The sequence below is a fragment of the Perca fluviatilis genome, chromosome 22, assembly GCF_010015445.1.
Source record: "Perca fluviatilis chromosome 22, GENO_Pfluv_1.0, whole genome shotgun sequence".
Taxonomy (NCBI): domain Eukaryota; kingdom Metazoa; phylum Chordata; class Actinopteri; order Perciformes; family Percidae; genus Perca; species Perca fluviatilis.
In genome coordinates this window covers 30,989,374-31,013,722 of record NC_053133.1, presented here as the reverse complement: position 1 = coordinate 31,013,722, position 24,349 = coordinate 30,989,374, and the positions used below count along the sequence as shown (strand labels likewise).

The 24,349-nt window shown below is 43.5% G+C and overlaps 2 protein-coding genes across 2 annotated transcripts in view; both read right to left on the bottom strand.

Moving 5' to 3' along the window:
• LOC120552637 (NACHT, LRR and PYD domains-containing protein 14-like) overlaps positions 1-24,349 on the bottom strand; it is a 303,082-nt gene that overhangs the window by 51,078 nt on the left and 227,655 nt on the right. The window contains 4 exon segments of the mRNA XM_039790817.1: positions 809-2,265; positions 2,267-2,655; positions 5,767-5,864; positions 9,510-9,656. Coding sequence (XP_039646751.1) covers positions 809-2,265; positions 2,267-2,655; positions 5,767-5,864; positions 9,510-9,637 — 2,072 coding nt within the window. The 5' untranslated portion in view covers positions 9,638-9,656.
• The window catches only part of kmt2ca (lysine (K)-specific methyltransferase 2Ca), a 120,969-nt gene continuing 112,953 nt past the window's right edge, over positions 16,334-24,349 (bottom strand). Inside the window, 5 exon segments of the mRNA XM_039789913.1 lie at positions 16,334-17,574; positions 19,894-20,002; positions 21,119-21,192; positions 22,498-22,614; positions 22,886-23,087. Coding sequence (XP_039645847.1) covers positions 17,482-17,574; positions 19,894-20,002; positions 21,119-21,192; positions 22,498-22,614; positions 22,886-23,087 — 595 coding nt within the window. The 3' untranslated portion in view covers positions 16,334-17,481.

The window sequence follows — 24,349 nt, the reverse complement described above, 5'->3', positions numbered from 1 at the left end:
GAAATGTTCTGTATTACAGCATATACTGTAATATTTCACCGGTAATAAGACCGAAATAATATTATTAAAATAAAGAAATGAATACCATGATAACATCTAAATAAATGTTGATAGATGTAGCATTATAGTTTAAAAAATATAAATCAACAAAAAAAGCAACCCAGCTTCCCTGGCCGAAATAGACCGAAATAATAACATTAAAAGAAATACATATAAACCATGATAATATCTGGTGAATAATGTTGATTAAAACAGCGGTTATTGGGCTAAAAATACCAATAATAACTGTCACAGATTTCGAGTTAAGGGGCGGGGGGCGTGTTTTTTTCTTTCTTCGATATCCGACGGTGAGGGAATAACATGAATGTCTATCTGACGGACCCCTCGTCGAAAAATAACGTCAAGGGTACCCCTATTTTGTTGAAACTTGACGCCAGGGGTCCTTGACCATGCGTCATACATTTGACGAGTAGGGAGTGAGACTGTGTTGTTGACAGAGATGTTATTCTCTGTTTCCTGCTCAGGGACTACAGATGGAAATTAGCTTATAGCTAATTCTGGTACTGCTAAGGAGCTGTGCATTATCCCTGTCAAATAAATAAATAAATAAATAAACTGTTACTGATGTTCAACAGCTGTTTTACAGAAAACACAAATATCACCAAAACTAAACAAAAATATAAAAACCACCTCTTTGGGGTGTAATTAAGAACAGTCTCATGCATGATTTATGATCTAAATGTGTTTGAAGTGTGTATCTTTACTCTTTACATTGATTTATTGTGTTGATAATCACATCTGGACTTACCGAGCCTTTCTGCAGTTCCTCACAGCTGGAATCAGTCTCAGTTTTCCCTCCGGTGATGTGTTGTACTGACTCAGGTCCAACTCATCCAGAACCTCCTCTGACATCTGCAGCATGTAGGCCAGAGCTGAGCAGTGGATCACAGAGAGTCTCTTCTCTGATCTGTTCTCTGACTTCAGGAACTCTTGGATCTCCTGATGGACTGAGTGGTCGTTCATCTCCGTCAGACAGTGGAAGATGTTGATGCTTCTGTCAGGAGAGATCTTATTACTGTTCATCTCCTTCAGGTTGTTGATGGCTCTCTGGATGATTTCTGGACTGTTGTCTGTCTGACCCAGCAGGCCTCCTAAGAGTCTCTGGTTGGACTCCAGAGAGAGGCCATGAAGGAAGCGGACAAACAGGTCCAGGTGGCCATTTTCACTTTCAAGGGATTTCTCCATGGCTCTCTTCAGGAAGATATCTAGAGATGGGCAATAGTCATCGTCACTGTAGTCATCATTATCCTCATCCTCATCATCATCATCCAGGAATGAATCACTGTCATCCCAGTCTCCTAGGAAGTCCTCCAGTACCTCTGTGTTCCTGTTGGTGTAACAGTGGAACAGGTAGACTGCAGCCAGAAACTCTTGAACACTCAGATGAACGAAGCAGTAGACTGTTTTCTGGAAGATCACACTCTCTGTTTTGAAGATCTCTGAACAAACTCCTGAGTACAGCGAGGCCTCTGTGACATCCAGACCACAGCGCTCCAGGTCTTCTTGGTAGAACATGATGTTTCCTTTCTCCAGCTGTTCAAACGCCAGCCTCCCCAGCTTCAGAAGAACTTCCCTGTCAGCCTCCGTCAGCTCCTGTGGACTCCTCTCATGTCCCTCAGCATACTTCTGCTTCTTTCTCTTTGTCTGAACCAGCAGGAAGTGTGAGTACATGTCAGTCAGGGTCTTGGGCAGCTCTCCTCCCTGGTCTGTAGTCAACATGTGGTCCAGAACTGTAGCAGTGATCCAGCAGAAGACTGGGATCAGACACATGATGTGGAGGCTCCTGGAACTCTTGATGTGGGAGATGATTCTGCTGGACAGCTCTTCATCACTGACTCTCTTCCTGAAGTACTCCTCCTTCTGGGCGTCAGTGAAGCCTCGTACTTCTGTTACCCTGTCAACACACGCAGGAGGGATCTGATTGGCTGCTGCAGGTCGGGAAGTTATCCAGACGAGAGCCGAGGGAAGCAGCTTCCCCTGGATGAGGTTTGTCAACAGCACGTTGACTGATGACTTCCGTGTGACATCAGAAACAGCCTCATTGTTGTTGAAATCCAGGTAAAGTCTGCTTTCATCCAGGCCGTCAAAGATGAAGAGAACTTTAGAGCCAGCGAGCTGCTCTGCTGTGACCTCCTGTAATGTTGGATGGAAAACACGGAGCAGCTCCAGAAGACTGTACTGACTACTTTTGATCAAGTTCAGCTCCCCTGAAGGAAAGAGGAATCACCAGATCCACATCTTGGTTTTCCAAACCCTCGGCCCAGTCCAGACAGAACTTCTGCACTGAGAAGGTTTTTCCAACGCCAGCGACGCCGATCATCATAACGACTCTGATGTGTTTCTGTTGGTCAGGTAAGGCTTTAAAGATGTCACCGCAGTTGATTGGAGAGTCATGGAGGGTCTTCATCTTGGAAGCTGTCTCGAGCTGCCTCACCTCATGTTGGGTATTAACTTCTTCACTCAGTCCGTCTGTGATGTAGAGCGCAGTGAAGATGCTGTTGAGGAGGGTTCTACTTCCTGTTTGATCAGCTCCTTCAGTCACACGTTCATATGTCTTCTTCACACTGATCTTATGGTTATGTTTAACAGCGTACACTGTGAGAAAATACAAAAGTTGATGTATTAATACACTCACCTAAAGGATTATTAGGAACACCTGGGGCGCGAGTAGGCTACAGGATGGGAGAAAAAAAAAAAAAAGAATTCAGAATTTTTTTTTCCCTCATGATGAAATGTAAGTGGTTGGACTATTATAACCAGGCTTCAAAATTAACTTTTTCGTCTACCAGCCAAATGGCTAATGAATGTTCAAATATTACCAGCCATTCAATAGATTACCATTGGGTTTTTTGGCTGGTGAGTGAAGCAAATCTACCAGCCACTTGCATATTTCACCAGCATTTGGCTGGTAAACGGTGCTAATTTAGAACCCTGATTATAACACACAAACAAATCATCCTCCTGGCGACTTGTTTGTCAAAAACTAATCTAGCGACTTTTACTGGTGTTATTGGAGACTTTTGTGGTGTTTGGAGACTCAAAAGCACGTATCACTCTGCAGCTACTGTGATCAACGAGCAGCGGGTGCTGCCGTGAGCCCCTCCCGTCCAAAAGCCCTCCCAGGCGGTCAGTATCTCAGTAGCCTCGCGCAGCAGTCCCAGCCTGCAGACACACACCACTTCTCATAGAAACTCAGATTTAGCTCCTTGCAGACAGAGTGGACGCCTTCACACAAAAACTTGACCTCTGGCATGGCCGCATCAGTCGAGGGAACAGCGACATGTTCCCCAGCCTCGCAGACTTTATCACTGATGCAGGCACGTAGTCACACGACTTCTCCTCTCTATCTCAATCAGCGTCTGAGCACCTGTCAGCAACGAGAGAACAGCCAGTGACCAGGCGGGAGGGAGAACGGGTCAAATTCATTTCCTTGTTTCTGTTATGAAGATGATCGTGTGTGTGACTCGAACATCTCACATTTACCAACAAAACGTACAGCGAAAGACCGTCAAAACGCATTTCAGACCGTCCTGCCAACGTGTGTACATTTTAACATCAATGTACGCTGTAACGTTTTTTCATTATATAGTCACTGAAGCGGCTGCTGTTTCAGTACTGTCTGCTCTCTGCAGCGGGCGGGGCCGCTGCTCCATTTCCCCCGCTACCGACGCGTACACACACACACACAATCACACACACACACACACACACACACACACACACACACACACACACACACACAATCACACACGGTGGATGCAGGAAAAAACGCAGATGACCTAAATTGAGGACAGCAATGCTCGTTATTGTAAGTGCAATGATAAGTTAAAGTCCAATAAGTACTTTATCAAACCTGTGTGTGTGTGTGTGTGGCCACTGGCCAGGATTGGACATTAACTAACAATGTAAAGACCAACAAGCCACTGACAGTGACAGATATGTTCATATTTGATTCATATTCACATTCAATAAATTATTGAATTATTTTTTGTCTTAAATTATTTTTTGTCTTAAATCCACCAGCCATTTTCCTATTATACCAACATTTGCAGCATCCAGAGCCTTTTAAGGTTCCTAGGAAATCTCAGTGCAGAGTAATTAATTAATAGTAATAATTATTATTCTCCCCAAAACAAGTTTCCTTTTTATTTTTAAAGAAAGTAGAAAAAAAATTGCAACTTTTTTTGCACCTTTCACTGTCTTCTGCAACTTCATTGCAACACACATACAAAAGACACCACAACTTTTATCGCAATTTTTAACAAAAGCTCCCGTGAAATCAGGCATTTTGGGCTGCAACAATCTCAAAAAAAGGCCATGAAATCCTGGAGGGACTGCCCCTGTGTGTTTTTTCATGTGTTATGATGCCATTCACCAGTGTTTTTTTTGTTGTTGTGGTGCGTGTAGGCTACTCCTGATTTTGTCATCCCATCTCTTATATGCTGTGTCTCTATGATCCTGTCCTGTCCTATTCATGGTAGCCTGCTCGTGGACATCACGTGCTGTAGTAGGGGGGGCCCGTCTTGATAATCCTGCATAGGGGCCCGGTGTTGGCTAGTTACGCCACTGACCTCCTGCCCTCTTTCGTCATTCTGGGCAGCATTGATGCAGGAATACTCTCAACTCTGTGACGTCACCTTGGAGATTCTCTTCCCTTTCGCGTCGGGGTATTTGTGTGAGGCAGGATTCTCAGAAATGACTGCACTCAAAACGAAATACCGCAATCGTGCACAAATCGAGGATGATTTGAGGCTATGTTTATCAGACATTTTGCCAAGAAATTTAGGGGGCAACTGCAATGAACCAGCTTTGGGGGGGCCCAGCTTGCAAAAGGTTGAGAACCCCTGATCTAATCAACCAATCACACAGAAACTGCTTCAATGCATTTAGGGGGGGTGGTCCTGGTCTAGACAATCTCCTGAACTCCAAACTGAATGTCAGAATGAGAAAGAAAGGTGATCTAAGCAAATTTAAGCGTGGCATCTGACAATCTGTTCAGTTACTGGGATTTTCACCCTGATTCCAGCTACTTTGACTCAAATAATGTATGCAGCAAAGTATTTGTGAAGCCACAACACGTGGTGCAGGCTGGTGGTGGTGTAATGGTGTGGGGAATGTTTTCTTGGCACACTTTAGGCCCCTTAGTACCAACTGGGCATCTTTTAAATGCCACAGCCTACCTGAGCATTGTTTCTGACCATGTCCTCCCTTTATGACCACCATGTACCCATCCTCTGATGGCTACTTCCAGCAGGATAATACACCATGTCACAAAACTTGAATCATTTCAGATTGGTTTCTTGAACATGACGTTGAGTTCACTGTATTAAAATGGCCCCCACAGTCACCAGATCTCAACCCAATAGAAAATTTTGGGATGTGGTGGAACGGGAGCTTGGTTCCCTGGATGTGCATCCCACAAATCTCCATCAACTGCAAGATGCTATCCTCTCAATATGGGCCAACATTTCTAAAGAATGCTTCCAGCACCTTTTTGAATCAATGCCACGAAGAATTAAGGCAGTTCTGAAGGTGAAAGGGGGTCAAACGCGGTATTAGTAGGGTGTTCCTAATAATCATTTAGGTGAGTGTAGTGTTAGTTTTTCATACCCAAACTAAAATTATGATAATAAAAAAGTAATGCAGGGCTTAGATTTCTTTAAATGTAACGAATGTAGCAACTTTTTTTTAGACATGAAGTCTTACTTTGTTCAGTGTTGGTCTGACTGGATGTCTGCGGTCCAGCTCTGGTTCTGGATCTGGACGGCTGCTCCTCCTCCGAATCATCACTCCTCTTCCTTTTCCTGGAAAGAAATTTTGGTTACACTTTACTTGAAGGTATCAACATTAGAGTGACATGACACTGTCATTGTGTCATAAACATTATAAACAAGTCATAAAGTTTATGACATAATGCTTCTTTTTAGTAAGGTTTGCGCATTTATGTTAACAAAACATGGTGCATGGACATCACCATCACCTAGAGTCACTACTCAGCTAACCTTGAGTATCTCATGGTTAAGTGTAGACCTTTCTATTTACCCCCAGAGTTCACATCAACTGTAGTAACAGCAGCCTACATTCCACCCGATGGTAATGCTAAGATTGCCATGAAAGAACTGCATTCTGCTATCAGTAAACAACAAACTCTTCATCCTGAGGCAGCCTACATTGTCGTGGGTGACTTCAACCACTCAAATTTAAAGACTGTAGTGCATAACCTCCATCAAAATGTATCATGTCCCACAAGAGGAGATAAGATTTTAGACCAAGACTCCTGCTGAAGGCACGAGACACCGGATTCAGATCAGGTGATGCTCAAGCCTATAGCTCATCCAGGGCTAACCTGAATAGGGGCATCAAAAAGCCAAGCACAACCCAACCATCACCCTGAACACCGGCGTACCACAGGGATGTGTGCTGAGCCCTCTCCTTTACTCCCTCTTCACCTACGACCGCACACCTGGACATGTCTCTTACATCATTGTCAAGTTTGCAGACGACACTACGGTGATTGGTCTCATCAGCAAAAATGAGACAGCCTACAGGGAGGAGATCCAGCACCTATCCTCGTGGTGCACTGACAACCTGGCTCTCAACACCAAGAAGACCAAAGAGTTCATTGTGGACTTCAGGAAGTCTAAAGCTAGCACACACACCCCCATCCTCATCAACGGGACTGAGGTGGAGCGTGTCACCTGCTTCAAGTTTCTGGGTGTCCACATCTCTGAGGACCTCTCTTGGACCCTCAACACCTCCACCCTGATCAAGAAGGCTCACCAGTGTCTCTTCTTTCTGAGGAGACTCAAGAAGGTCCACCTGTCTCCTCAGAACCTGGTAAACCGCTGCACCATCGAGAGCATCCTCACCAACTGTGTCCATAGGCGTCGATTACGGAGGGTACGCGTACCTACCAGATTTCGTCATGAGTCATTTTGTACCCACCACTTTTTTTGAAAACCTCAAGCTCAATTTAGTTAAAAAAAGTCCATAACAAATAATTCTTGAGCCACAACAATTTCTATCCCCACAGGGCAGCACAGACACAGCCGCTCTGCTGCTGCGCAGGCTGCACGCTTCTCTGTTCACAATGCTGCCTGTCGGGACATTCTGCTTAATGTGAAAAAGTTCAATGTACCTAAACAACGATCACCAAATTTCTCATTTTTTTCAACGCCTTTTTATCACAGTTTGTTTTTGCTTTTTCCAAAGTTTTAAATTGTAAAATTTTTCTTCTACACATTTTCAGCGCTTATTTCTACATCCCATTTTTTCTGATATAAAACAAAAATTAAAAACGGGTCAATGTGAACCAAAGTCAACACAAGGGTTAAGCCCGTCAAAAGAACTAAACCGAAATCCAACGATTGTATAAGTTATCTCACATTAGTGTTTTCTTCTTCATTGGCACCTATGGCAAGGAAAAAGCTTGCTACCTAAACAATGATCACCAAATGTCTCTCTCATATTGCTCCTCATAACCACTAAAAACTGTCAAAAAATCTAACCAGAAATGTGGTGATGATTGATCGTTGTTTAGGTACATTAAATCACGTTAAGCTATTTCACATTAGTACTTATAAAGCCCATGAGAACCGTGGGGAATCTGAAAATGCGAAGCAGAAATGCGTCAGATGTCAGATAACGTCCACAATAATTGGACTTTGGGTTAGATTTTTTGACAGTTTTCAGTGGTTATTATGATGATCAAAATTAGAGAGAAATTTGTTAATTATTGATCATTGTTTACATACATTAAACCACGTTTTTATTCATAAGTAAGCTACGGGACAGCTTATTTCAAAACATGTGCGGAAGAGAAAAAAATATATAATGCGTCATTGTACCCAGCACTTCTGGAAATGTACTGCCTAATGAGTCTCTGTCCCCAGCACATTATAAACCAAACTGACGCCCATGACTGTGTCACAGTTTGGTATGGCAACTGCTCTGCCCATGACCGGAAAGCACTGCAGAGGGTGGTGACATATCTGTCTATATGGTTTATTCAGAATATCCATATTTATTCTGTTTTTCTTATTATATATTCTGTTAATACACTGCATATATCTATATTATTCTTACTACTAGTATAATGTTATTGCTACTACATTGCACATATCTGTACATGATGTTCATAGTCCATATTTATTCTGCTCTTATAACACTGCAATATAGTTATTGTCCGCCTATGCACCACCTGTCTATACGTTGTATATCACATTGCACATTTCTGGTCTTTTTGCACTTCTGGTTGGACGCAAACTGCATTTCGTTGTCTTTGTACTTGTACTCTGCCAATGACAATAAAGTTGAATCTAATCTAATCTATTCTAATGGGTAGACGGTACTTGGGAACCCTCATATGTAAATGGCTTGTGTGGCAAATAGAGGAAAAACTGTAAAACTGCATAACATAATTCTATCATTTGTTTGACCTTTTCTTTGATCATAATTACTGATAAAGTAAGACAAATAGAATAAAAAATAGAACACAATGTGTCTTATTTTATCAGTAATTAAGATCAAACAAAAAGTCAAACAAAAGAAACAAATGAAAGGACATGTAGCCATGATGATTTTTTGCCAAAATTTAACGGTTCAGCAGATCAAATACCAGATTACCTAGAGCCCAAATGTTATGTATACTAGGGCTATCTAAAGTTAATTACTGTTCATTTTATTTGTTAGATCATTGATCATTTTTTGAAGTGTTTTATCCATGTTTTGGGGATCCTAAACATGCTGTTCTGTACTATACATGTCCTGTTGCACTCATTTAGAGCTGCCCTGAGCAGATTTCTGTCATTCTAACAACTCTGAGTTGTAGTTTAAAACTTTTACAGGTAATTTAATAAAATCACAGGTTTTATTTGGGCTCATTCAGGGATTCTACCACCAACCTTCTGATTGGTAGGCATCTGCTCTACACTTGAGCCACAGCCGCCCCAAGTAGAACCTAACTGTGGGAACACTGCTTTAGTTAAATCTAATGTAGGCTAATGTATTATTTTGTATATCCACAGTCCTTATTTACGATTGGTTTATGCTGAGTCAGAACCTACGTTACATACGTTATGAATGAGGGCTGAGGCCGCCCCTCGTTACAAAATCACTGCACAACAGATCAGTCATGATCTGGCTATTGTCATGATCTGGCAAAGAATGGCAGTTTTCAATTTCAATGATGCTCTTCAGTGTGTTGTGTAAATACAGAGAAAGGCTCCTTATGGCTTAAGTATAGAGATACTCTATAGAGAATTCAACGACCATGCAAGAACGGTGTCTGCTTTTCTGTCTGTTCTTGGCCCTGCAGTACCATGTCGAAGGCTCCTTTGGACAAGACAGGGTTTGGTGCCTTGAAGTCGACCTTGGGGGCTTAAAACACCAAATACTGAAATTGGTTAACCGCTGCATCATACAGCTGACAGTAAAAACAGTTCTCTTACTTTGTGTCTGAAGGTCCAGGTTCAGTACTGAGGCATGGAGTTTCCTCTTTGGACCGGTCACTCTTCATAGACTGATAGTCAGATACTACAGACTCTGCTCCATCCTCCTCTTCCTCCAAATCACTCATCTTCTGATCTGAAGTCAGTCTGAGAGGAAAAACAGGAACACTGACTGGGAGCTCACAACATTCAAAAGGAAACAAGTTCGTACAAAAGTCACATGCAAGACTAAGAGAACAGGAAGTAACACACACACACACAGAGAGACATACACAGAGAACTCAGTCAGTTATCTTTAAATCTTTTCGTTTTCTCGGTCTACAGCAGGTTTAATGTGTATTATTACCAGTTAAGCCATACTGTGTATTATTATAAATGAATGATTCAGCCAATCAGCACTTTGTGTCCAGATGAATCAAACTGTTGAGTTCATTCAAACATGTCTTTCCTCTCCAGTCCACAGGGAGAAAACAGACTCAGAGACTTTGACAATAAAATAATAAATGTTGATTACCACTCACACGGCCTCAGCCTTCAGTTTCCTCCTCCTGCTCTCTTCTCTTCACACTAAATGGAGTCTCAACTCAACTCTTCCTCTTCTCATGGACCTGATCCGCCCCTTCCCCTCTTCACTTACAGGAAACCACATGAGTTTATCTAACAGGGTATGTGTATGTTACTTCCTGCCGTTATAACACTATGGTGCAGTGCCTACATACAGTCTATGGCTGCAACATCACCAATATGCTAATGCACCTAAGCGCTGTCAAAGCCAGGAAAAACTCTAGTGTGTGTTGCTCACAGAGATCAGCTTTTAAATAATAATTAATACAAAAAATATATAAATAACTAAGTTGACCATTCTAGCAGATCCAGTCTAGTAGATGCTAGATCGGTAAGATCTACCCTCAGTGGATTTGTCCTGAAGACAGCGAGGCCTGACACGACTGGACAGCTGGCTGCCATGGAAACAAAGAGCCCTGACAATGACAGTAGATCCTAAATCTTATCTGCTAGAATGGTCAACGTAGTTAGGTTTAGACATGGGGAGTGGGGATTGGTTATGGTAAGAATACCAGGGTAAGCCACGAGGCACGTCCTGTGACATCAACGGCTAGCAGATCAGATCTAGCATCTAGCTACCTCTAGCATCTAGCTACCTCTAGCATCTAGCTACCTCTAGCATCTAGCCACCTCTAGCATCTAGCTACCTCTAGCATCTAGCTACCTCTAGCATCTAGCCACCTCTAGCATCTAGCCACCTCTAGCATCTAGTCACCTCTAGCATCTAGCTACCTCTAGCATCTAACTACCTCTAGCATCTAGCTACCTCTAGCATCTAGCCACCTCTAGCATCTAGCCACCTCTAGCATCTAGCTACCTCTAGCATCTAGCTACCTCTAGCATCTAGCCACCTCTAGCATCTAGCTACCTCTAGCATATAGCAACCTCTAGCATCTAGCTACCTCTAGCATCTAGCCACCTCTAGCATCTAGCTACCTCTAGCATCTAGCCACCTCTAGCATCTAGCCACCTCTAGCATCTAGCTACCTCTAGCATCTAGCTACCTCTAGCATCTAGCCACCTCTAGCATCTAGCTACCTCTAGCATCTAGCATCTAGCCACCTCTAGCATCTAGCTACCTCTAGCATATAGCAACCTCTAGCATCTAGCTACCTCTAGCATCTAGCATCTAGCCACCTCTAGCATCTAGTTACCTCTAGCATATAGCAACCTCTAGCATCTAGCTACCTCTAGCATCTAGCCACCTCTAGCATCTAGCTACCTCTAGCATCTAGCCACCTTTAGCATCTAGCCACCTCTAGCATCTAGCCACCTCTAGCATCTAGCTACCTCTAGCATCTAGCAACCTCTAGCATCTAGCTACCTCTAGCATCTAGCATCTAGGTACCTTTAGCATCTAGCTACCTCTAGCATCTAGCTACCTCTAGCATCTAGCCACCTCTAGCATCTAGCTACCTCTAGCATCTAGCATCTAGCCACCTCTAGCATCTAGCTACCTCTAGCATCTAGCAACCTCTAGCATCTAGCTACCTCTAGCATCTAGCCACCTCTAGCATCTAGCCACCTCTAGCATCTAGCTACCTCTAGCATCTAGCTACCTCTAGCATCTAGCTACCTCTAGCATCTAGCCACCTCTAGCATCTAGCTACCTCTAGCATCTAGCTACCTCTAGCATCTAAGCCACCTCTACCTACCTGCCACCTCTAGCATCTAGCTACCCCAGCATCTAGCCACCTCTAGCATCTAGCTACCTCTAGCATCTAGCCACCTCTAGCATCTAGCTGCATCTAGCATCTAGCTACCTCTAGCATCTAGCATCTAGCTACCTCTAGCATCTAGCTACCTCTAGCATCTAGCTACCTCTAGCATCTAGCCACCTCTAGCATCTAGCTACCTCTAGCATCTAGCTACCTCTAGCATCTAGCCACCTCTAGCATCTAGCTACCTCTAGCATCTAGCCACCTCTAGCATCTAGCTACCTCTAGCATCTAGCTACCATAGATATATACACTAGATGTCGCCTTGAGGTTCTAAACATACATCAAAACCGCCGCCATCTTGGAACAGGGGTCCAACGTTTTCCCGCATTCAGATCAACGCTAGAGATGCCGGACTTTTGTGCTGCTTATTGATGTTCGATAGAGGAAATGAAAAGAACAAACAGCAACGGATAACATTTAACAGGTGACAATGTGTTTTATGATTATATATCCCGCCTTCGACCAGCAATCTGAGCTCCGGCGGCAGCGGGAGGCGGAGAGCCCCGTGGCCGGCCGCAGCGTCTCTTCCCCCGGGCAGAAACACAGCTTCGCCTCGCTGCTGCGCCGGTCCCCGCTGATCCAGATCGGACCGGCCAAAGACAGAGTGGTGACCGGTAGGATCTTAAACATAGTCCGGGAGGATGTTACACGTTGTCCAGGACGAACTGTATGTCGATATCGCCGGAAAGTTCCTCTAAGTTTGCCGGCCGCAGACGGACGGAGAGAAGCTACAGCGGGGCAACAGAGACCGTCTGCGGCTGCAGGATCTGGAGCTCAGTGCCCGTTAAAATTATATTTAACGCATAAATACATACAGAAATAAAGAGTGGAGGAATGAGCCTGGACATTTCAGTCTGTTTAAACTTCACTTTGAAGCAGAAACTCTTTGTTCAGAATGGTGAAGTTTCTGTTTGGACTCAGATCTGTGAACCGATCATAATAAATAATCTTTGTATTAACACATTAATTAGTCTCTTTGTTTTGTAGTCGATAGTTCATCTTAAGTTTACTTAAGTGGAAGCAGTATCAAGTGGAAGAATGGGACTATAAACCTAGACTTACATACATATATATGTATATATACATACATATATCAAAAGCTTAATTTTTCTCTGGACACGATCATAAATATAAGTCTGACCTTTGGAACGGACCACAAAAACTAGAAAAATCGCCTTCATGACGATTTATGGTGATTTTTTTTCCGTTAGCCCTTTGCCTACATTGACGCTGATGCATTAAAGTGGAGTGACTCCCCTGTTCCAAAATGGCGGCTCTGTTGACGCATTCGTTCCAATGAACTGCCGTAGTCAAGGCGACATCTAGGGTATATCTCTATGGCTACCATCTAGCTACCTCTAGTATCTAGCTACCATCTAGCTACCTCTAGCATCTAGCTACCATCTAGCTACCATCTAGCTACCTCTAGCATCTAGCTACCATCTAGCTACCTCTAGCATCTAGCTACCATCTAGCTACATCTAGCATCTAGCTACCATCCAGCTACCTCTAGCATCTAGCTACCTCTAGCATCTAGCTACCTCTAGTATCTAGCTACCTCTAGCATCTAGCTACCTCTAGCATCTAGCTACCTCTAGCATCTAGCTACCTCTAGCATCTAGCTACCATCTAGCTATCTCTACCATCTAGCTACCTCTAGCATCTAGCTACCTCTAGCATCTAGCTACCTTTAGCATCTAGCTACCTCTAGCATCTAGCTACCATCTAGCTACCTCTACCATCTAGCTACCTCTAGCATCTAGCTACCTCTAGCATAAAGCTACCTCTAGCATCTAGCTACCTCTAGCATCTAGCTACCTCTAGCATCTAGCTACCTCTACATATAGCTACCTCTAGCATATAGCTACCTCTAGCATCTAGCTACCTCTAGCATATAGCTACCTCTAGCATCTAGCTACCTCTAGCATCTAGCTACCTCTAGCATCTAGCAACCTCTAGCATCTAGCCACCTCTACCATCTAGCTACCCTAGCATCTAGCTACCTCTAGCATCTAGCAACCTCTAGCATATAGCTACCTCTAGCATCTAGCCACCTCTACCATCTAGCTACCTCTAGCATCTAGCTACCTCTAGCATCTAGCAACCTCTAGCATATAGCTACCTCTAGCATCTAGCTACCTCTAGCATATAGCTACCTCTAGCATCTAGCTACCTCTAGCATCTAGCTACCTCTAGCATATAGCTACCTCTAGCATCTAGCTACCTCTAGCATATAGCTACCTCTAGCATCTAGCTACCTCTAGCATCTAGCTACCTCTAGCATCTAGCTACCTCTAGCATCTAGCTACCTCTAGCATCTAGCTACCTCTAGCATATAGCTACCTCTAGCATCTAGCCACCTCTACCATCTAGCCACCTCCACTGAGCGGATACTAGGGTTGGGTATCGTTTGGTTTTTTTTCCGATACCGGTGCTAAAACTATACTTTTAAAACGGTGCCTGAACCGAAATATACAGTATATATACATTATATATATATTTTTTATTGTTTTTTTTATATATATTTAGAACATACAAATACAATTGAACAAGAACAAAAACCCTCTCCCACCCTCTGTGGTCTTGAGGAAAACAAATAACAAAAACAGAAATCCCACCTTACCTGGTCGCCCCCCTCTACTTCCTGTGATGCTGAGGTCATCAGGACTGATACCTGTGCTGCTGGTTCTCCATAGGTCTCGATGACTTGGCTTTGGTAATCCTTGCTGTATAATATATTTATAATGTATAGAATATAACAAAATGAGCACAAAACGACAGTTGGCGACAGTAAAGAAAGGCTTGTTTATTGCTAAGGTCAAAATTAAATGATTGATTAATAATGTAATAACTATAACTTATTTCACCAGTAAATTACTGGTAAACGACAAAAACAAGCACCAGATGGGAAAAGGGTATTTTACAAAAACTTTGAATGCACCACAAGGCTGGCGAGTGTGTGTTGTTTTTCTGACCGCGGCAGCTGCAGTCAGAGCGTTAGGTCCTGCTGTTAGAATCCTCTACAGGAAATACAGTCACACTTTACACCGATTAACATAAGCTGTCAGCACTTTAACCATGGAGTTTAATCCAGCTACATTTAGCACAAAAAGTAAGGACATTTGTGTTTGCTAGATTATTTCTCTGTGGTAACAATGCTTTTTGGTAATTAATCTTATACCGTTGGAAAGCCTGTTTAGTTTCGTTCCAAATGCCCCATTGGTGAGGAACATGCATTTGTGGGATGAGCAGCAGTGCTGAGTATGTGGGTTGCAGCCATGAAAAATTTGCCAAATATTCTCTGCAACAACATCAACATTTTTGTTCTTTGTCAGAGTTAAACTTCTCTGAACTTTACTGTAATAAATCTCCAGCTTCCTCACATCAGCCTCCTTTCTTCCTCTTCACTAAAAGCTTCAGGAGAGTTTAGTTGTGGCTTCATTTCTTCCCGGCGTCGTTGTCCTGTCCTCCACGGAACCTTCTACAACACACGTGTCAAACTCAAGGCCCGCGGGCCAAATCAGGCCCTTTGCAGATTATGATCCGGCCCGCCTATCCATTAAGGTTCACAATAGATTTTGGCCAGCCTAGTTATGCGCCAAAAACATGGGAAAGTGTTTTTTTAACTGCAGTTAAATAGACACTCAAAGCAGAATTTGGCAGATTTGCCGACTTATTTAGGCAGAAACATTGTTGTAAAAAAATAAAGATAATTGCTTTTGCTTGATTTGCTAAATTCTATGATGGCTAAGGAACATTTTTGCTGACTTTTGTAGGGCTTTATGTCAAATGTAACAAAAAGCATAAAAAAATGAAGAAAAGGCGACAATTTAAATAAAAAGGTGACAAACATCTGAGAAAGCAATAAAGAAGTCAGAAAAAAAACATACAAAAATGACTACAGCAATGTCAAAAAAGTGACATGCTGTAATACAGTCAAAGATATTTTACTTTTTCAATGAAACAAAAGCAAGTCAATAAACTCCATGTCTGGCCCTTGAGGTGATTCTCTTTTTTTCAGTGTGGCCCTCTGGGAAAATGAGTTTGACCCCCCTGTTCTAGAAGCTTCTAGAGAAACAGCGCAAGGACCAGTTTGCTGCGTGGCTGCAGACTTTATGAAGGCTGAATGTCTCTCTCACACACACACACACACACACACACACACACACACACACACACACACAGACAGACAGACACACACAGAGACAGACAGACAGACAGACACACACACACACACACACACACACACACACACACACACACACAGACAGACAGACAGACACACACACACACACACAGAGACAGACAGACAGACAGACAGACAGACAGACACACACACACACACAGACAGACAGACACACACACACAGAGACAGACAGACAGACACACACACACACACACACACACACACACACACACACAGACACACACACACACAGACAGACAGACAGACACACACACAGAGACAGACAGACAGACAGACAGATAGACAGACAGACAGACAGACACACACACACACACAAAGAACAGCAGACTTGCTTCTTCAAGATGTAAAATATTTTATTTTCTGTAAATGATTCTAAATCAGATTCCACATTTTCCCCCCAAAAAAACAACAAAAAAAAGCACAAACATCATCGTCGTCGTCGTCATGGTCACGCTGTGTTTACATTAATAATAAAAAACTGAAACAAGGTGTCGTCTAACTGTACACACGTCCTGATTAAACCTCATATGTACACGGCAGCAGGACTCCACAACACAAAGAAAAGTCAAACTGAAAGATGCTCCGATGAAGGCCGCAGAGACACTCAGGAAGTCTGTTCACAGCCCTCGTCCAATCACAACGCAGCGCCTCCAGCGCCGGGACGCACGGGAAACACAAAAGGTGAAACTTTATTCAAAACTGGGACAGAACGCTGCTGGGACGGGCAGGTAGGAAGGTAGGTGATGAAGGTGATGAAGGTGAGGGTGTTAAAGGTAGCGCTCAGTGGAGTTATCTCTAAACTTCTCTCTGTTTTTTCTTTTAGCTTTTTATGATACAGATATTTACACGCTGCGACTCCGGGCCTCGAACTCACCGTGGATTTAGAAAATAGCTTTTCATTCAGTAATAAATACAAAAAGAACAAAATCTCTTATTTTACAGGAAATTAACAAAACGCAGAGAGGAAGGGAGGAGGAAGAGGAGGAGAGAGAGAGAGAGAGAGAGAGAGAGAGAGAGAGAGAGAGAGAGAGAGAGAGAGAGAGAGAGAGGAGGAATCAAGTATGTTTGTGTGGGTATAGCTGTGTTTTTGTCCTTTTATATTTTTGATAGTGCAACTTTGCGTCCCTCTCTGTGAGGACGTTGTGTTATTTCAGTGGCGTTTACACTCACATTTACATCATATACACACAGAGGACCAGCCTCTCGTAAGCCCCGCCCCCTCACATGTCAATCACCCACCCTGATCATATTTAACCCCGCCCACCCACACCGCCCCTGATCTGTCAATCAAACCCCTCCGATCATTATTCTCTGAGATCACATCTGATCGTTATGTTACATTATTATTATTATTATTATTATATTCTTCTGATAGGAAGTGTAGCTCCGCCCACAGAGCGATGGGCGATCGACATCCAGCCTCAGCACCGAGAGAGAGAGAGAGAGAGAGAGAGAGAGAGAGAGAGACAGAGAGAGATGTTCAGTTCATCCATTTGCGACAGTTGACGGCTCCACAGTGACACGGGATCTTATGTTGATCGTCCTCCAGATCAAACTTATAGTCATAGGACAGCTGAGAGAGGGGGGGAGAGGGAGGGGGAGAGGAAGAGATAGAGGGAGAGAGAGACAAAATATGACATTTTGGTCAATATTTAAATCAGGATTGTTAACACTTTTACTTAAAGGGGTTAAAGAACACAACAGGACATCACACAGATGTACTGTTTCTGTGTGTGTGTGTGTGTGTGTGTGTGTGTGTGTGTGTGTGTGTGTGTGTGTTTTTCGGGACTCCGCAGTAGGGGAGTCAATCTCACGGTTGGTAACGTGTTGGGGACAGAATAGATCAGAGAAATCAACGGCAGCGGGACAGAGCTGCAGATTAATTAAAACATGACGCTGCAATGTGCTGAGAGGTCCCAAAGACTGGGAGGCATTTGGTGTGAGAAGATCTCCGTTGTGTTGATATGCCATGAATCAACTGTAATAGCTAATGTCTCCCAGCAGAGGGATCCATCTCGTTATAGGACCATGGTCTATGTTGGTAGGGAGAGACACCAAGAAGAGGAGCTACAGGATGTGGATTAAAAACCAAGTCTCTTCTTTAAGACTCAAACAACACATCCGTTAGGAATTACGTAATGAAATGGCCTAGACCTGCAGGTAATACATGTTACCTAGACCTGCAGGTAATACATGTTACCTAGACCTGTAGGTAATACATGTTACCTAGACCTGTAGGTAATACATGTTACCTAGACCTGCAGGTAATACATGTTACCTAGACCTGCAGGTAATACATGTTACCTAGACCTGTAGGTAATACATGTTACCTAGACCTGTAGGTAATACATGTTACCTAGACCTGCAGGTAATACATGTTACCTAGACCTGCAGGTAATACATGTTACCTAGACCTGCAGGTAATACATGTTACCTAGACCTGCAGGTAATACATGTTACCTAGACCTGCAGGTAATACATGTTACCTAGACCTGTAGGTAATACATGTTACCTAGACCTGCAGGTAATACATGTTACCTAGACCTGCAGGTAATACATGTTACCTAGACCTGCAGGTAATACATGTTACCTAGACCTGCAGGTAATACATGTTACCTAGACCTGCAGGTAATACATGTTACCTAGACCTGCAGGTAATACATGTTACCTAGACCTGCAGGTAATGCATGTTACCTAGACCTGCAGGTAATACATGTTACCTAGACCTGCAGGTAATACATGTTACCTAGACCTGCAGGTAATACATGTTACCTAGACCTGCAGGTAATACATGTTACCTAGACCTGCAGGTAATACATGTTACCTAGACCTGCAGGTAATGCATGTTACCTATAGGTCTGTAGGTAATACATGTTACCTAGACCTGCAGGTAATGCATGTTACCTAGACCTGCAGGTAATACATGTTACCTATACCTGCAGGTAATACATGTTACCTAGACCTGTAGGTAATACATGTTACCTAGACCTGCAGGTAATACATGTTACCTAGACCTGCAGGTAATACATGTTATACCTAGACCTGTAGGTAATACATGTTACCTAGACCTGCAGGTAATACATGTTACCTAGACCTGTAGGTAATACATGTTACCTAGACCTGTAGGTAATACATGTTACCTAGACCTGCAGGTAATACATGTTACCTAGACCTGCAGGTAATACATGTTACCTAGACCTGTAGGTAATACATGTTACCTAGACCTGCAGGTAATGTATGTTACCTAGACATGCAGGTAATACATGTTACCTAGACCTGCAGGTAATACATGTTACCTAGACCTGCAGGTAATACATGTTACCTAGACCTGCAGGTAATACATGTTACCTAGACCTGTAGGTAATACATGTTACCTAGACCTGCAGGTAATGTATGTTACCTAGACCTGAAGGTAATACATGTTACCTATAGACCTGCAGGTAATGCATGTTACCTAGACCTGCAGGTAATACATGTTACCTAGACCTGCAGGTAATACATGTTACCTAGACCTGTAGGTAATACATGTTACCTAGACCTGCAGGTAATGTATGTTACCTAGACATGCAGGTAATACATGTTACCTATAGACCTGCAGGTAATGCATGTTACCTAGACCTGCAGGTAATGTATGTTACCTAGACCTGCAGGTAATACATGTTACCTAGGTCATGTGATCGGGATATGACGGGAGTATTTTCATGGGACGGGAGCTGTGGGGACAGCCCTAGTCATCATCTGCCAGATTTCGTCCATCTGTTCTCCTCTCTGGATGTTTAAAGGGTTAACAGTGTGACCTTATGTGACCAGGATGTAACAGGTACCTCTTCTCCTCTCTGGATGTTTAAAGGGTTAACAGTGTGACCTTATGTGACCAGGATGTAACAGGTACCTCTTCTCCTCTCTGGATGCGTCGGCAGGAGCTGATGATGATCTTGTTCTCCTTCTCCACAGTGACCACCTCCGTGATGCAGTTGGGAGAACACGAGTGGTTGATGTACCTGTCAATCACAGACGGACGCAGGCTTCAGTTACATGTGAAATAAAACACAAACTGTATAAAACAAGTGTCTTAAAGCGAAACCTCCCATGTTTGTGTGTCTGATGTGAACAACAATCTCTGAAACTGGTCCAGTATTAAACCAGAACCAGGCTGTAATGTAACCCTACAGGACTAATGTTCAGCAGCAGTTAGAGTCACTAAAAGTTCTGTTGTTGCTGCTGACAGACTCACATTATTATTCTAAGTGTCTGACAACATTATGGGATGGATCCCTACAGAGATAGACCTTTTAGTTAAAGAGTAAGATCCTTTTAGTTTAACATGAAATCCCCATCACCAAACCAGCCTTCATGTAAATAATCAGGACTTCTATCATCGTAAAACACACTTCATTCAAAGTGGACAGAAACTAAATCAAACTACCAAAAGCCGTCTTGGTTCATCTTTCCACTGTTCCAACAATCACCACTCTGGTTTGGTTGAAATAAACCCTTAATTCACCCATTTACATGTGGAGATATGCTGGCTCTATACACGCTAAAAGTCCTGATTATTTAAATGGAGTCTGGTGGAGATATGCTGGCTCTATACACACTAAAAGTCCTGATTATTTACATGGAGTCTGGTGGAGATATGCTTGCTCTATACACGTAAAAAGTCCTGATTATTTACATGGAGTCTGGTGGAGATATGCTGGCTCTATACAGGCTAAAAGTCCTGATTATTTACATGGAGTCTGGTGGAGATATATGCTGGCTCTATACACCCAAAATTTTTTTTCATGGAGTCTGGTGGAGATATGCTGGCTCTATACCACGCTAAAAGTCCTGATTATTTACATGGAGTCTGGTGGAGATATGCTGGCTCTATACACGCTAAAAAGTCCTGATTATTTACATGGAGTCTGGTGGAGATATGCTGGCTCTATACACGCTAAAAGTCCTGATTATTTACATGGAGTCTGGTGGAGATATGCTGGCTCTATACACGCTAAAAGTCCTCATTATTTACATGGAGTCTGGTGGAGATATGCTGGCTCTATACACGCTAAAAGTCCTCATTATTTTGTCTGGTGGGTTTGGTGATGGAGATTTGCTGTCTGAACTGCTCTCACCTGGCCGGTCCTCCAGTGATGGTGGCGTCGATCACAAAGTCGTTGTCGATCCGGAACATGTACACACCGCGGTTCTACACACACACACACACACACACACACACACACACACACACACACACACACACACACACACACACACACACACACACACACACACACACACACACACACACACACACACAAACACAAACAAACAAACAAACAAACAAACAAACAAACAAACAAACAAACAAACAAACAAACAAACAAACAAACAAACACACACACACAGTTAAACATCAGTACACATGTGACTGTGTTATGTGCTGGGAGCTAAAGGGCTTAAAAAGTTTTTTTGTTTATTACATCACAGATGGACCATCTCTAAATCCACAAAATCGTTTTTGAATCAGTATTTGTGCTCAAAGATCTCAGAGGGAGAGACGGCGCTAACGGCTACAGAACATACATTAAGCTCACTCAGCGGGGCCAACTAGCGTCAGCCGAAGAGCCGTGCTCGTCAGCAGTAAAGTTAGTCGTCCAGCCCGAGACGCAGGCAGGTTAGGGATAAGATGTAGCCTGACGTGGTCAGACTCAGATTCTAGTCAGAATAGGAGTCTGAAACCGCTCCAGTGGGCTGGGATTATGGGGCGTGTTTCAAACGAACCAGGAAAGAAAATGCCTCTGCACTCAACCAATCAGAGCAACAGATAGGCCTACAACCAATCAGAGCACCGGAGTATGTGATGTATGTAGAGCACACTATTAAACTTACATGTATCAATTCACAGCTTTATGCAACTGATTCAACTTTTGCCGAATCCCGTAGGAAGGACGGCAAAAAACATCTTTCTGATCGCGGTTCTCTGTTCCTCTTTTAGAATTAACGTGCTGTCGATATCTTCTATAACAGACGCCATGGCAGCCATCTTTGTTGTAAACAAATCCAACCCAAGCGCTCTTTGGTGACGTGCTTGATTACGTTACTGTTGATCATCGTATAAAGCCCTCCCCCTCACAATCTGATTGGTCCGAACAGCTCTGGTTGGAGCATAGTTGCTCCACAACAGAACTAGTCCAGACCCAACTTCTCTACCTCAAATGTTGTGGGTGGGGCTAAGGTTAGCTGGCATCCAGGCTAGATGAAGTAGAGTGAACCTAGTTTTATCCCCTAACTGAACAGCCAGAGTTAGTTGTTAGTACTAGCAGTACTAGTTGTTAGTACTAGTAGTACTAGTTGTTAGTAGTAGTAATATTAGTTTGTTAGAGCTGGGAATCATTGGAGGCCTCTGTGATATTTTCTAACTTCAAATTATGTCCCCAAAGAAAGAAACTTGGAGTCTGTACAGGAGTTTGTGTGTGAGAGTGTGTGTGTGTGTGTGTACGTGTGTGTGTACCTGTGACTCGTAGAGCCTCTCTTTGCGATTGGCTACTTCACTCCTGATGATGGTGCCGATATACTCGATGACCATGGTGCATTTCTCGATGTCTCTGGCAGCATACAGACCCAGACCCTGCACACAGAATGACACACACACACACACACACACACACACACACACACACACACACACACACACACACACACAACACACACACACACACACACACACACACACACACACACACACACACACACACACACACACACACACACACAGGATGAGTGACAGACAGACAGACACACACACAGAATGACACACAGACACACACACACACAGGATGAGTTTTCAGTGGCTCCTTCCCTCAGTGTTTCCGGTCCACTGTGTGTGTCTGGTGTCTCACCTGGATGCGGGAGCGGGCCAGGTAGACGTTGGTCTTCCACTCGGCCTTCATGCGGCGGTACTGGGCCGACTTGGAGTGGCGGCCCTGGTGAGCGCCGGCCACGGACTCTCCCGGAGACAGAGCGATGACGCCGGGAACGACGCCAACGATAGAGCCCACGGAGCCCTGGCACCTGGGAGCGATGCTGGTCAGCAGGGTCGGCCTGACACACACACACACACACACACACACACACACACACACACACACACACACACACACACACACACACACACACACACACACACACACACACACACACACACACACACACACACACACACACACACACACACACACACACACACACACACACACACACACACACAGGTTACTCAAACAGCTGATCCAGTTCACACAAACACACATACTGACTCACTTCAATCTTCATCGGCTGAACATTTACAGCAGCCAACGTCAACTGGCGGCCCATGGGCCACATCCGGCCCACCAAAGCTTTTAGTCTGGCCCGCAGAATAATCATGAATTCACAAAATGTAAAGAGGAAATAATGCGTTCTATTATTTATCATTTCAAGCATTTAGAGCCAAACCCAGGCCCCTGTATTTACATCTCTATTCACATGCTGGGATTCTGTACAGCGATCCCCGAGCTCCACACTCAGCTGAGCCGAGATGTGTGTGCGTTAAACCACGCAGCACCTGCCTGGGAACGATACCGAGTTACCAACGGCCGCTGGGACAGATGAACTCACGCTGCTCTCTTTTCTGTAAATAGGCTACAATTAAACCTTCGTGAGTAGAAAGTCAATACTTATCAATGCACTCACCTGTGTAGACCGGCATCAACATGTAGAAAGCCATATTTCTATCTGCTCTGTCTGCTCAGTCCACCGCGCTGTTTTACGCAAACACAGCTCTACTCTGCAAATAGCAAATTTTTACAAACAAGCTAAAACAAAAGCTGTCGGTGTTTAGTCTAACTGTTTATCTTAGGTTGCCGGGAATCTGGAAATTTGGACAAATTCTTGTAAACCTCACTGCTGGCTGAACAAACCAAACTCTCCGCTGGAGTGGACAATCTATGGAGGTAGGCTATTATAAGACCAAAACAGATATGCACATGAATGATGTGATCGTTATGTTCAACTTCTTCATTCTTGATGATGATGATGCTGGTTGTATTATTTTGCAACAGCATCTTTCATTGTAAATGAGGCATACATGACAAGTGCATAGCCTGCTTATCAGTCATTCAGCGTCTTTGACAGTGACATGTTTACCTGACAACAGCCATTTCTTTCATTTTCCACCAATCAGGACGCTGCATACTACAATAATGTTTTATTTTCATAATCACAGACTTTAACCATCACTCCTCAGTGAACTGCCTCCTAGTCTGAGATCTTTTTCTAGTTAAAGAGCCAGTTATCATTATGGAGTTTCCATGTTTTTTAGGAGTTTT